At 38.9% G+C, this 13,560-nt stretch overlaps 1 protein-coding gene across 4 annotated transcripts in view; it reads right to left on the reverse strand.

Moving 5' to 3' along the window:
- Positions 1-3,574: 3,574 nt before the first annotated feature.
- PPHLN1 (periphilin 1) overlaps positions 3,575-13,560 on the reverse strand; it is a 179,548-nt gene continuing 169,562 nt past the window's right edge. For 3 of the 4 annotated variants that reach the window (XM_010860759.1, XM_010860760.1, XM_010860761.1), the window contains exon 10: positions 3,575-8,044. In XM_010860759.1, the coding sequence (XP_010859061.1) occupies positions 7,850-8,044 (195 nt within the window). In that variant the 3' untranslated portion in view covers positions 3,575-7,849. The remainder of the gene's footprint in view (positions 8,045-13,560) is intronic. The other variant, XM_010860762.1, reaches the window with a different exon arrangement.

Genomic DNA, 13,560 nt, shown 5'->3' on the forward strand with positions numbered 1-13,560 from the left:
CCGTCCACGTGGTGTGGGCAGGCTTCGGCTGACCGCCGCGCTCTCCTGTGGCACACTCAACTGCCATGGACGAGAGAAGCAGCGCTAGAACCTCAGTCTTTCCAAAAGCAACCAAGAACTTGAACTTTGGTAAAACGTCTCCCACCTTCTCAATGCTAGCAACTAATTCAAACATTTCTGAAGCCCTTTGAACAAAATGAACCTGCCGTCAGCACATGGGTTATAAATTTAAGCACTTGAAGTCATCGCTTAGAGCTGTCTAAAGGAGGCACAACTAATTACTATTTACAGAAAGATGTGACTTTTTTTTTTTTGATGTTTAAGGAAGAAAAATTACTGATTTAAAAAAATTCCACTAAAAGCCTTATTATCAAATTTAATGTTAGCAACACAATTATAAAAAAGGCCTTTTTAATTTGTCAAATGAAAAAATTGCCTAGTTAGATTCTCTAGCTGTGCTTTGGAACTTTCTAACAAGGCATGCTCCTGAACAGTCACATGGGTTTTCTGCTCGCTCTCAAAGCACACGAGGAAGGCTTCCAGGCTCACTGGAGAAATAAGCAGGAACAATTGAATTTTGCATCTCTGAGCTCTGGCATTTCTATGCCAAAATCATAGCAGTGACTTTACTAGGGGAAGAAAGGTGAAGGGTGGCTTTCACAGCTTACAAAGGAAGTGTAGAGGAAAGGGAAGATGGGGTATGTGTATAGAGACTTGCTCCCAGGATTACAGCCAGTCTTGTTTGAACAGACCAAGGTAGCTGGTCAGATTCCCATTTGAGAGATCAATTTTAACCTCAACTCTTCTTTTTACAAAAGAAATTTCACATCCCTGCTGCCGTACGTGCAAGGTGCTGTTAGGGCAACTTGAGAAGGAACTTGCATTCTCCAGAAGCACTTGATTCCAGACAACATAAACAGTACCATCGAGAACATGAAAGTAGTTCTCCTAAGTGCTAATACTTGTTTTCACATTTTTAGGTCAACAAACTAAAAGCACCTGATGTTGGAAAAAGTGATTACTAGGCTAATATAAAGCTGCCACGAAGTTGATGATGGAGAGATGCAAAGCACACTGGACTCTAGAATTCAGGGGATGTGGGTTAGGAGACTCCCCTCTCTCATTATCTCAGGCGGGTTGAGTGCTGTGGCCAAGTTTCCATTTCTGTAAAATGAGAGGTGCTCAACCATCTCAAAGGCTTCCTTCCAGCGTTGGTATTCTGTGAAGACCAAACTGAATTTATTGGGTCAGCCAGCAGGCAAGTCACCCCACTCAGCATAAAGTGTCATTTCCCTTTTTGACTCTTCATTTACCAACATACTTGGCAAAGATTGCTGACAGGATGGTCCTTCAGAGACCATGGCTCGTGAGAGTTGGTAGCTTTAAAGACGGTTGGTGCTTTTCTACATTTTAATGCTTGCGACTCTGAGTGGGCATGAAGTTTGGCAGTGCTCACCTCCCTCTAGGTGCATATGCTTCAAGCTGGCTTTTTCTTTTAAGTAGGCAATCTGAAATGGCATACAGAATATGGAAAGCAAGACATTTTCCTCCCTTGTGTTTTATTTCCCCCAATTACCAAGATAAAAGATTTTGTTTTCTACAATGCAGTTAGTAGCAGTCTGGAATCTCTGAACATGTTGTAAGCAAAGCTGAAAAAGTGTTAACTTTGTTTAATTAATGTTGGCTCCCAGTATAGGAGAGCTGAATTACCAGGTTTATTCCACTTAAATGACACTTCTCAAATCACTATGGGTCCAGGTACCACACCAAAGAGCTGAGTTCCAGGCTATGTGGTAACTGTGGGGGCTGTAACCCTACCTGCCCCTTAACAACCATGTCTTATGAACCTGTAAGATGTTTTCTAAATTAATTCCAAAGCAGAAGTCATAGAAACCAACATAGATGGTAGTAGTGACTGAGTATAGGTGAAAATCTACTGAGCAAGGATTTTATCAGAAGTTTTTTGTAAGTTATTTTTATATATAACAAACATATTATAAACATCACAAACATATTACACCATAAGTGTACATACCAACAGCTAGCGTGTCCTGGAGTCAGCATTGGAACCTAGTTCTGAATGACCACTAAACTTCCACTTCTTTCAAGAACACCAAGTTTAAAAGTTGAAAGATATGGGTAAAACACTGACTCTGCCCCTTCCAGCTATATGACCTTAGGCAAGCCCTTAATTGTAAAGTGAGAGAAAAATACTCATTGGCTTACAACATGTGAAAGTGTTGTTTGTGAATCTAAAAACACTAGAATGGGCCTTCTAATGTGGTTCAGATAGTGAAATAAATGAAAAACAGTGCTTCTCTGAATCCTATATTTAATATATTAAACCTGGAATGTACTTTAAGCTACATCTGATGTTACACTTGATTCTACTCTACAGAAGTAACGGAATACAAAGTTTTTAAAATGTGAAGTTCCTACAAGGTGGGGACCAATTCCACGCCCCTACCCACACTTGCAGGGCATCACCCCTTCACTCAACATTCGCGCACCTCAGGATGGGGGCAAGCCCTGTAGGCTTTGTAGAGGTCAAGCTGCCCCAGGGAATGAGATGTTGAAAAAAACGGTGCCTCTTCTTGGCCCCTGGGGTGTTGGAAAGGAAAGGTGACTTTCACACATGACTCCCCTCTCTTAGTTGAGGAAGCCCTGCAGTGTTGAGGAGCCACACCCCATCCCTACCCTCTGTGGTGGTAGAAGGCCACCCTGGTTGAGCTCACATCACAGCTAAGGTTCAGTCCTGGCCAGTAAAGGAAAGGGAAATTGAACACTTGACCACAAAACATGCCTTGGCCTGCTGAGCTGTGGTTCAGCTGGACTGTCGCCTCTCTCCCCCTGACCCCGACCCCAGCCCTCCACACTCTCTCACATATACAAACGTTCCCACATAGCCCCATCCTCTGGGGGCTGACCCGGGTCTGGCCTCAGAAGCCTCAGGCAAGCAGAGGGTGTGGTCATGCCAGGCACTGGCGCCGGGTCTGCTTGAGGGCACTGAAGCCATTTGGCCAGTGTGTCTTCCTGAGAGCTTGGTCATGAAGGGTGGCCTCTTCCCATCAGACGGATGCAGGGACAGCACACTGTTTCTGGCTGCTGGATCCTCACCTTTTCAGTGAACCCTCGCTGCCCTCAAGGACAACAGCAGGGATTCAGCCAGAAAGCCTGAGAGGGGGCACCAGCAGGAGCCCAGGAACAGAGTCCTGGGCCAGGAGCAGGCTTCCCAGAGAGTGTAGCCCTGAAGGTCACATGCTAGCTGGCCAGGATCACTCTGTCCTTTCCTCCTCCCCGCCTCACACCTGTTCTAACCAGAAAAAAATGACCATACAGGAGCAGCCTAGGCAGTGGAAAAAGGCCTCAGGTGTCCTCTTCTAGCAAGTGTCTATAAGCGTGGTTATTTTCTATTTTGTACTGTGTTAAGTCACTCATGTCCAACTCTTCACGACCCCATGGACTGTAGCCCGCCAGGCTCCTCTGTCCATGGAATTCTCCAGGCAAGAATACTGGAGTGGCCATGCTCTCCTCGAGGGGATCTTCCTGACCTAGGGATCGAACCCAGGTCTCCCACACTGTAGGTACTTTACCAGCTGAGCTACCAGGGCAGGCCACTGTATTACTGTGTGGTAATGGATGGAAACGAACGCTTTGGTGGTGAGCACACTGTGGAGTACACGGAAGCAGGGACAGAAGGTTGCACACACGAAACATATGTTATACATCAGTTATCTCTAAAAAGATAATTTAAAAAACATCCCCCCCCCAAAAAAGTTAAAACTTCAGTGACAATGGTCTAACGTTAGAACACTCATTCATCTATGGGGGGCAGAGCTCAAAAAACAACATGCTAGAAAAAGCAGGGTGTCCCTACTGCTATACAAATGTGCATGCAGCCTTAGCAATATGTCACCAACTGACATTTTAAATACAACTTGAAGTAAACTCAGTCCCCATTACTCCACGATTATTATATTGTATTATATTATTATATTATTATTACTGTAGGATGGAAACACAGAACTGGTACAGCCTTCTGAAGGCAAACTTCAGCAAAGCCAATCCTCAAATATCATTTCTATTAGTTTGAGCAAAAGGTGACTGCTAACCCAAAACCAGTAATGTGGCTTAAATAATAGACATTAACTCCTTTTTTACATGACAGTCCAGTACTCCATGTGGTCACCCAGGGATCCAGGCATCTCCTGTCTGTGGCTCTGCAACAAATTAAGGCTGGGCTGCTAAACCTGTTACTTTAGGGAGGGGTAAGAGAGAACATGAAGGAGTTACATCCACTGTCCTAACGGTCCCAGCCCAGGAGAGAAGTCACTTGATTACACCTGTGACAAGAGGGACACAGAAAACATAGTCCTAATTAGGCAGTCATCTGAGTGAATTTCAATTCCATTACCATGGGAAAAGGGAAGAACAGATTCTGCTAACTATAGTTACCAGCCGCTCTTGCCCCACCCTTTTTCTTTCTGAATTGGGTGACATCAGTGCTCTTGAGAGAACTGGCAGGAAGGAAATGCTAACCCACAAACCTTAGTCTGACAAGAAGAGTGGCCGTTACTCACTGGAGTTCCAGGTGCCAGCCTGAGCAATGTGACAGATGTAATGCTGCGTGGGTGGCTGGCTGAATATTGCCTACCATGAATACTTCAGGAATGACCAGATCACCATCTTCAAAGTTGTTGCCAAAAAACTGTCAGAGCTTTCCTTTGACTTTAGGATCCCTGTAGAAGGTGTGAAGTGAAGCTGAAAGTACTACAGAATATTTAGGCACTATAGCATGAGTCCCTTCTTCAGGGGATCTGGCCTGCCCTTGAGGGGATGAGGTTATGGGTCTATGAACTGGCTCATGGCTGGCAAGCGGCGGAGGGGCTATGAGAAATCAATGGTTATGGCAAGAATAAATATTGATACAAAGGTAATTATTTAAAAATCTTAAGTAGGAAAGAAAAGATTCAAAGCACTTCATATTCCTGCTCTCAATCTACCATTTCTTACATTCATCCCCTATCGTCTTCCCCAACCTGAACTTCCAATACTTTCCCTTCTCTCCCTGAATAAGACCCAGAGATCAAATGTCACTTGCTTTGTAAAGCATAGAAAGTAGGAGGACCTACAACTTTCCAAGCTATGCTAGGAACCAGGGTCACAAAGACAACACGTTTCCTGTACTCCAGAGGTTACTCTAAGGCTGTCGGATTTTATCCTGTAATTCTCTGAAACTCAAGATTCATAATTACACAATTATTGAGCACTACTGTATGCTCAATGGGGTTCCCAGGTGGCACAGTGGTAAAGAACCCACTTGCCAAAGCAGGAGATGGAAGAGACACAGATTTGATCCCTATGAGAAACCTATGGACAGAGGGGTCTGATTGATGGGTTCCAGTCCTTAGGGCTGCACAGAGTTGGACATGATTGAAGCGACTTAGCACACAGGCACGTGACTCAGTGCTCAATCTTACCTCACTTAACTGCTTTCTCAGACACGGAGATTCCCAAGTCACCAAAGTTAATATTATAGCTCCTCAACCCTCAAACATCCTCCATCCTGATGAGTAGTGTTGAGTAGGTGAACTGAACACTCAGAAGCAATCTTGCAGTAGAGAGCAATAAAAATCTACATTTAAGCAAAACACTTTACGCCAGTTTTTTTTTTTTTTTTAAAGAAACGATCTAATTATTTAAAACTGGTTGCTTTATTTTGTACTTTTAAAGTTCACAAAAGCTTCACAATATCTGCTTTCCCCCTGTTGATCATCAAGGCTTTATGGTAAGACAAAACTTTATCACATCAATTGGGCATACTCAAAAACAATGGATAATTTACAAACAAATTTCTTTAATCAAGAACATTTTGCAACATACATACCCTGGCATGTATCTGAATTCATCTATCCTAAAATAAAACTTTAAAAAGCTTTAAAAATAAAACATTTAACACTGACAAGCGCACGAGAATAATGCTGATGGCAAGTTATAAACAGCTGTGAAATGTTGAATGTAATTTGGGGAGAGGGGAAAAGAAAGTATCCACTGAACCTATATTTAAATGCATCTGTGAGTAAAATTTCTCTAGTTTAGTGAAGTTCAACAAAGTAAACAACTCCTTTGTCTCAAGGTAGTTGAGTCTCAAGTTTTATTTTTAAACTTGTGACATCTTGACTTGAGGAAATGAATCCCGGAATTAGAATATTTAAGAAGAAAAAATGGGTGTTAGAAACAAATCAGTACTTTCTTAATCTTTCTAATGTAGGTAACAGATAAAACTACTTTTCACATTAGGGAAGAATACCAAAGATGATACATAGGGTTTAGTTTTGACTTATGTACAATATCTAAATTCAAGGTGATCTCATATAGGAAACTTAATAAATTGTTGCCTTCAACTAGTTTTTTAACTTGTGAAATGGCATAATGCATATTTTGAGGCACACAGTACAGGATCCACTAAAATTATTTATACCGCTATTTCTACTTTTAATAGAATTTTTATCTACTCTGGTATAGGTCTTTAGATATAGTCAATAGAGGCCACTAAAAATAATGCCAAAATTCAACTGAGGAGAGAGTGGAATGGAAAAAGAATGGAAGGATAATGAAATTGGGTAGTAATAACAAATATTTTTAAAAGTTTCCAAACACATGCCACGAAATTACATATTTGGCTAAACGCCACCGGGCAGCTGGAAGTGATCAGGAAATGAGCGGAATCCCCTAATTGTCCCAGTTAGATTCTTAACTAACCCGTGATGTGGATGGCTCGCTCATGGATTGTTTACACAGGCTGCTTGGTGAAGGGTAGATGTGCTAGGCTTACAGCCTACTCTTTGTTTCATTCAAAAACACTTGTAGAGGGCTATGAACCCCTAGAAGGGACAGCAGAACAAGAGTCTGTTGGATTACAAACAGAGATTAACAAAGGCATAATATGTTTAATTATGGATATGTTACCAATCACTTTCTTTCTTGAGATGGAGAATATGCGCCTACAGATAAAATGAACTCCCCTACTTCCCCCATATTCTAAATTTTTCTCTTTTGGTTAGAAATTTTTAAAGAAATCCAATTTTAAAATAGGCCTCATCTTTCATCTCCAATTTCCCAGTCTGTTAGTCTTTTGTGTGATAATATTTAAGACTCACACATCAGTGAGACTAGTCAGGCGTTTCAGGATTATTTTAACAGAAGACATTGAGTTCATTTACTTGGAAAACAGGATTTTATTATGAGGTGTCTTTTAGAGATTTAAATGCTCTATTTTATCACAATGAGAATTATCCTCAAAGCAAATATTTCCCAAGATACCAAAGTATTCAGTTTATTTGAATATACTTAAACATACTGAAAGTTACAAAGCCTAAGGTAAGCAAGCAACAAGTCAATAAAACACAACTCAGAATTGTAACATTTTCACATGGTATCACTGACTATGAAATGCAAAAAGTCTACAAATGTTTAAGTGGAATGTACTCTAACCTATAAATTACACTAGTGTGACCAAACAGATGATCACATAACAATGGAAGACTGCAGGACATGTCCTGTAAGTACAGAAATCTTGGACTGCATTTTCAAGAAAGCTTGAAAAATTAACTGACCCATTGTTTTAGGATAGGGAAAAAAAAGATAAGTATGGATTAGAAGGCTCTACATGTAGATAAAAAAGATTCTAATTAAAATATCTTAAACAGACTATTTTAGATGTTTGATATTGGAAATATGGTCAACTATCATAAAGTATTTCTCTTCACAAAAATTCCATATATTAAGGATTTACACAATCCAGGGGGAAAAAAATCTAGAAATTTTTTTTTTTGCCTGAGAAAGCAATCTAAAACGGCTCTCCAAAATCTTGACTAGAGGTGTCATACTCCGCAATAAAATGCTTGAGTTCTTCAACGCACCGCTCACCGATTTCATGTAAATTCTGTCTCAATGCAAACTGTATAGACTTTTCTAATGAAGGATCTTTTTCAATCAGCATTTTCACAACCATTCCAAAAGTTTCACAGTCTTGTCGGTAAACCTAGAAAGATAAATACACTGTGGTTACTAAGAATAATTAGCCAAACACTGAGCTGATTCAGTAGACAGAATTATGATACTGAAATCTAAAAGGGAGACACAAAACCTCTCACTCTGAGTAAACACTACTGCCCAAGGCCATTTAAACCACTCTCTCTCGAGATTTGCTGGCAAGTTGAATGAGCAGAAAAGCACTGATAGACCACATCACTGACTACAGAAGTCAGGCATAGCATTTGTCAAGCATAATGCAGTCTACCAATAGGACATAAGACTAGAAATGAGGACTAAGAACAAATACCAGCTAGGTAAGACATGCTGATAGCTTTATTCATTTACTTGTTTGGAAGAAATAAGATTACAAGCCCCTAACTTCCGATTATTTGTTTGAATCATGACCGGGTGATAGATTCAAAATTCTGTTTAGTATACAACAAACAACTATAAGAAGGCTGAAAGTATTTATCTGAAAAAAGCTTTTCAAGTTATAAATATTTGATATTTAAAATCACCAAGGCAGAGGTCAGATCAAAACAGTATGTTATACACACACATGTTCATACATACACGTGTACACACAGATGTATATATAGTATATGCATGTATACATGTCTATATATTTTCTACTTTAATGTATATATTTTAATATTTTATTTCAATGTGTATATATAATTTGTACCAATGGCAATCAAATATTACTTCCTGTCTAAAAACTGCTAATGTTTTTCCACATTAAACCTTAGTTTGCAGTCCAAAATGCATTTTAGATTTCTATGCTATTTTTCATACTCTGTAAATTCATATATTTAAAGAAAAATTAGTTAAGTCTCCATGAAAATTAAATACAAATTATCTGATTTAAAAGTACTGTTTTAATTTTTCCAAATTTAACAAAAACAATCAACATGTTCATTCTCTGAAAAAGAATTTTATTCACTTTTTAAAACTGTAGAAGTGATCTGAGACATTGCTTCATTCATGACAGTTCTCATTCCTCAAATGATCACTGCTAGTAACGGTGATTGCTGCTGTATTTTTTAATGTCTGCAATATTTTTTTAATCCCTTAAAATAGCTATTTAAAGAAGAATATTTGTTTCTGCCTCTCAGTACTAGGTTGCCAAATTATACTAAATTCACTTCCGTGCTCTTGAAAATAATTCATAAGCCCCAAAGAATAAGTTCTTCAAATGACCCAGAAATTAAAATATATAAAATCCTCAGTTTGCCTTCTCCATCTCAATACTAAAACACACACACATTTTTTCTGAATAGTGAACGAAATTTACCCCTAATAGGCATTAAATTTAATTCGAATATTTAAACCAAATGTTTATTCCAGTTTATCTCAAGGTTTACATGACCCAGAATTAATATTACTGACTACTCTAATAAACCAACTTAGGAAACAGTATACCGCATAATATTACATAGGATGTCAAGGCAATGGAGCACAGTAACTGGTCTAACAAACACAGAGGATCTAACCTAAGTCAAGCCAATGCAGTCCCCATGGGGGAAGTCAGAACCATGATGTGTTTTACAGTCTTAGTGGAAGTAAATTCCTTACCAAACCAGTCAACCCATATAATAACAGCATTCTAACATCAACCATTGGCCTCAGCAGACCACTTTGTGGGTGGCCTAAATTTTATAGGCGTCTTTATAGCAGATGTACTAGATGAGGATAAGGTTACACTGTGAATTAACCTGCAAATTCTTTAATGTAAATCTGCTGTTTTACCTATAACTGTAACTTTTCATTTAGCATATTTACAGAACATAAATGTAGTACAGATTTGCATATCAAAAGTAAAACCGTATTTAAAATGTGTTCATGCATTTATTTAAACTGCAAACTATTCTCACTCTGGAGACAATAAAAGCATTTAAAGGCTGTGTTTTATTTTTTGATTGTAAATCCTTTTTGAATTATTCATTGAAAAGACAAATTTTTGTACATTAGCTGACAAGAACAATCAGAACTTCCCAAAGCAATGTAATTCTGTACCACAGGGTAAATTTTCTAAAAAGACTGCTTAAAATGCACTGGTTGGGCATTAGACAGGAAATCATTAGTTTTTTGTTAAAGGAAGGACCTCACCCTCCAAAGTTTTATAAATAAAATTCACAACGGTCAGAAACATATTTCCGAAATCTGTTCCACAGTAAACTGAATCCCAAACAGGAAGGGTGTAGTTATCTGTGGAAGAGTTTGTTTGCTTGTGGTCCCAAGCTGGAAATATATTAATAATCTTCAGACTTGATATCTACAGGCCACACAGGAAGATTTTTTGTTGTTGCTTTTTCTCTTGATTGGACCTCATCAAAATGGAAACAGGTTCAAGTTTGGGTGGGGCTCACATACACCGCACAGAAATGTAGTTAAATTTGCCAGCATAATGAAAACACTATCTAAATGTGGTTTCACACAGTATCTGACTATAGTTGTGTTAATAGCTGAAGGCTCATAAAGTGCTTCCAGGAATAAAAGGACATGATAAACTACCAAAACTTTTTACTATTAATTATGCTGTCCAGTGACTGAAGCAAGACTATTTGGCATAACAAACTCTGACATAAAACTTCTCTAAAATGTACAGCATTCTAGTCCTTACCTCTGTTCCCACAAAAAGAGAAACCAAAACTTAAGGCAAAATGAGTTGTTCGAATTTTCATCTCAGACAAACATCTTTAGGATATATATTACAGTTCCATAATAGTAGTTTGGTGGAATCATAGCAATTACACAGCCATTAGCCACAGGAAACTACCTGAATTTAGGTAAATATGTGTATACTTATCTTAGCACTTAATTTATAATATATATTAATATTAGGAGGTAAATGAATAAACTGCAAAAGTCAGACACACACACAGCCTTAAAAGACTGAGGAATCAAAAACAATTCTTTTCTCTGTTGCTGATACCTCAAGATTCCACGTAATTTCCTTGATCTGAATTCATTGGGTTTAAAAGGATGTGTCCTGTTTCAGGAGAGACACATCCTAATGGTAAAGGTAAACACAGACTAGTAAAATACACCATAGAGGAGCTACTAGATGTGGAAGGTGACAGGGAAGCCAGAAAGAGCACAGAAGTGGCTCCAAGAGCAGGTATATCAAGTTCAAATCCAGACTCTACTACCGTGGTGAACTGAAGAACATCCTCCAACCCCACAGCCAAGATGTTCACATCCTAATTCCTGGAACCACGGATATGTTACCTCACATGGTACAGGAGACCTTGCAGGTGTGTTTATATTAAGGATTTTGAGAAGGAGAGATTATCCTGGATTATCCAGGTAAATAAAATGCAATCACATACGTTCTTAAAAACAAAATGCAGAAAAAGAGGAAATGTGATCACAGAAACAGAAGTCGAGTGATGGCTTTTAAAGATAGTCGTAGGGTACCAGGAGGGTGCTACCCTACCAGCCAAAGAGTACAGGTAGCCTCCAGAAACTGGAAAAGGCCAAGAAAGAGATTCTCCCTTGGAGTGTCCACAGTAAGTTCAGCCCTTGCAGAAATCTTAATGTGAATCTGATTGTACAGATTGTACAATTTGTACACAAATTGAATGTGTACAATGTGAAACTTGTACACATTCTTCTTAAGCTCACATGGAGCATGCGTCAAGACAGACCACATTTCAGGCCATAAAACATGCCTTAGCAAATTTAAAAGAAGTATGCTCTCAGCCCACAGAGGAATTAAGCTAAAATTGCAAAGAAAGATAGCTAGAAAAATCCCCAAATATTTGGAGATTAAACAACGTATGTGCATGCATGTTAAGACATTTCAGTTGTGTCCAACTCTGCAATCCTATGGACTGTATGTAGCCTGTCAGGCTCCTCTGTCCATGGGATTCTCCAGGCAAGAACACTGGAGTGGGTTGTCATACTCTCCTTCAGGGGATCTTCCCGACCCAGGGATTGAACTCGCATCACTTACATCTCCTGCGTTGGCAAGCAGGTTCTTTACCACTAGCGCTATCTGGGAAGCTCCATTAAACAACATACTGCTATTGATAAATAACACCCAAATCAAAGAAGTTGTCTCAACAGAAATTTAAAAATATGTTCAAAATATAACATCAAAATTTGTGAGATGTATCAAAAACAGTGCTCAGAGAAAATTTATAGCATTAAATGAATGTTAGCAAAGAAGATATAGAATAAATAATGTAATAAGCTAGGATACTAGAAAAAGAAGAGCAAATTAAATGCAGAGTACGAGAAATAATAAAAATTATAGCAGAGATCAATGAAATTAAGAAAAGAAAATTAGAAAATCAACAAAACCAAAAACTGGTTCTTTGAAAAGATTAATAGAATTGATAAACTTCTAGGCAGGCTAATTAAGAAAAAAAGAGCAAAGACACAAATTATTAATATCAAATTGAAATGGGGTCACCACTATTCACCTTTCAAGCATTTATAATAAAGGAATATTATGATAACTCTATGCCCACTAATTTGATAAATCAGATGAAATGAACCAATTTCTCGAAAAATAGTCTAGCAAAACTCAAACAAGAAAAAATACATAATCTAAATAGGCTTTTACTATGAAAGAAATTAAATTAACGATTAATAACTTCCAAAACAGAAAGCACTAAGCCCAACTGGTTTTGCTGATAAATTCAGTTCAGTTCAGTCGCTCAGTCATGTCTGACTCTTTGTGACACCATGAATCGAAGCACGCCAGGCCTCCCTGTCCATCACCAACTCCCGGAGTTCACTCAGACTCACGTCCATCAAGTCAGTGGTGCCATCCAGCCATCTCATCCTCTGTCGTCCCCTTCTCCTCCTGCCCCCAATCCCTCCCAGCATCAGAGTCTTTTCCAATGAGTCAACTCTTCGCATGAGGTGGCCAAAGTACTGGAGTTTCAGCTTTAGCATCATTCCTTCCAAAGAAATCTCAGGGCTGATCTCTTTCAGAATGGACTGGTTAGATCTCCTTGCAATCCAAGGGACTATCAAGAGTCTTCTCCAACAGCACAGTTCAAAGGCATCAATTCTTTGGCGCTCAGCTTTCTTCACAGTCCAACTCTCACATCCATACAAGACCACAGGAAAAACCATAGCCTTGACTAGACGGACCTTTGTTGGCAAAGTAATGTCTCTACTTTTCAATATGCTATCTAAGTTGGTCATAACTTTTCTTCCAAGGAGTAAGTCTTTTAATTTCATGGCTGCAGTCACCATCTGCAGTGATTTTGCAGCTCCCCAAAAAATAAAGTCTGACACTGTTTCCACTGTTTCCCCATCTATTTCCCATGAAGTGATGGGACCAGATGCCATGATCTTCGTTTTCTGAATGTTGAGTTTTAAGCCAACTTTTTCACTCTCCTTTTTCACTTTCATCAAGAGGCTTTTTAGTTCCTCTTCACTTTCTGCCATAAGGGTGGTGTCATATCTGAGGTTATTGATATTTCTCCCGGCAATCTTGATTCCAGCTTGTGCTTCTTCAGCCCAGCATTTCTCATGATGTACTCTGCATATAAGTTAAATAAA

This window comes from Bison bison, unplaced genomic scaffold (genome assembly GCF_000754665.1).
Source record: "Bison bison bison isolate TAMUID 2011002044 unplaced genomic scaffold, Bison_UMD1.0 scf7180017864470, whole genome shotgun sequence".
NCBI classification, from domain to species: Eukaryota; Metazoa; Chordata; class Mammalia; order Artiodactyla; family Bovidae; genus Bison; species Bison bison.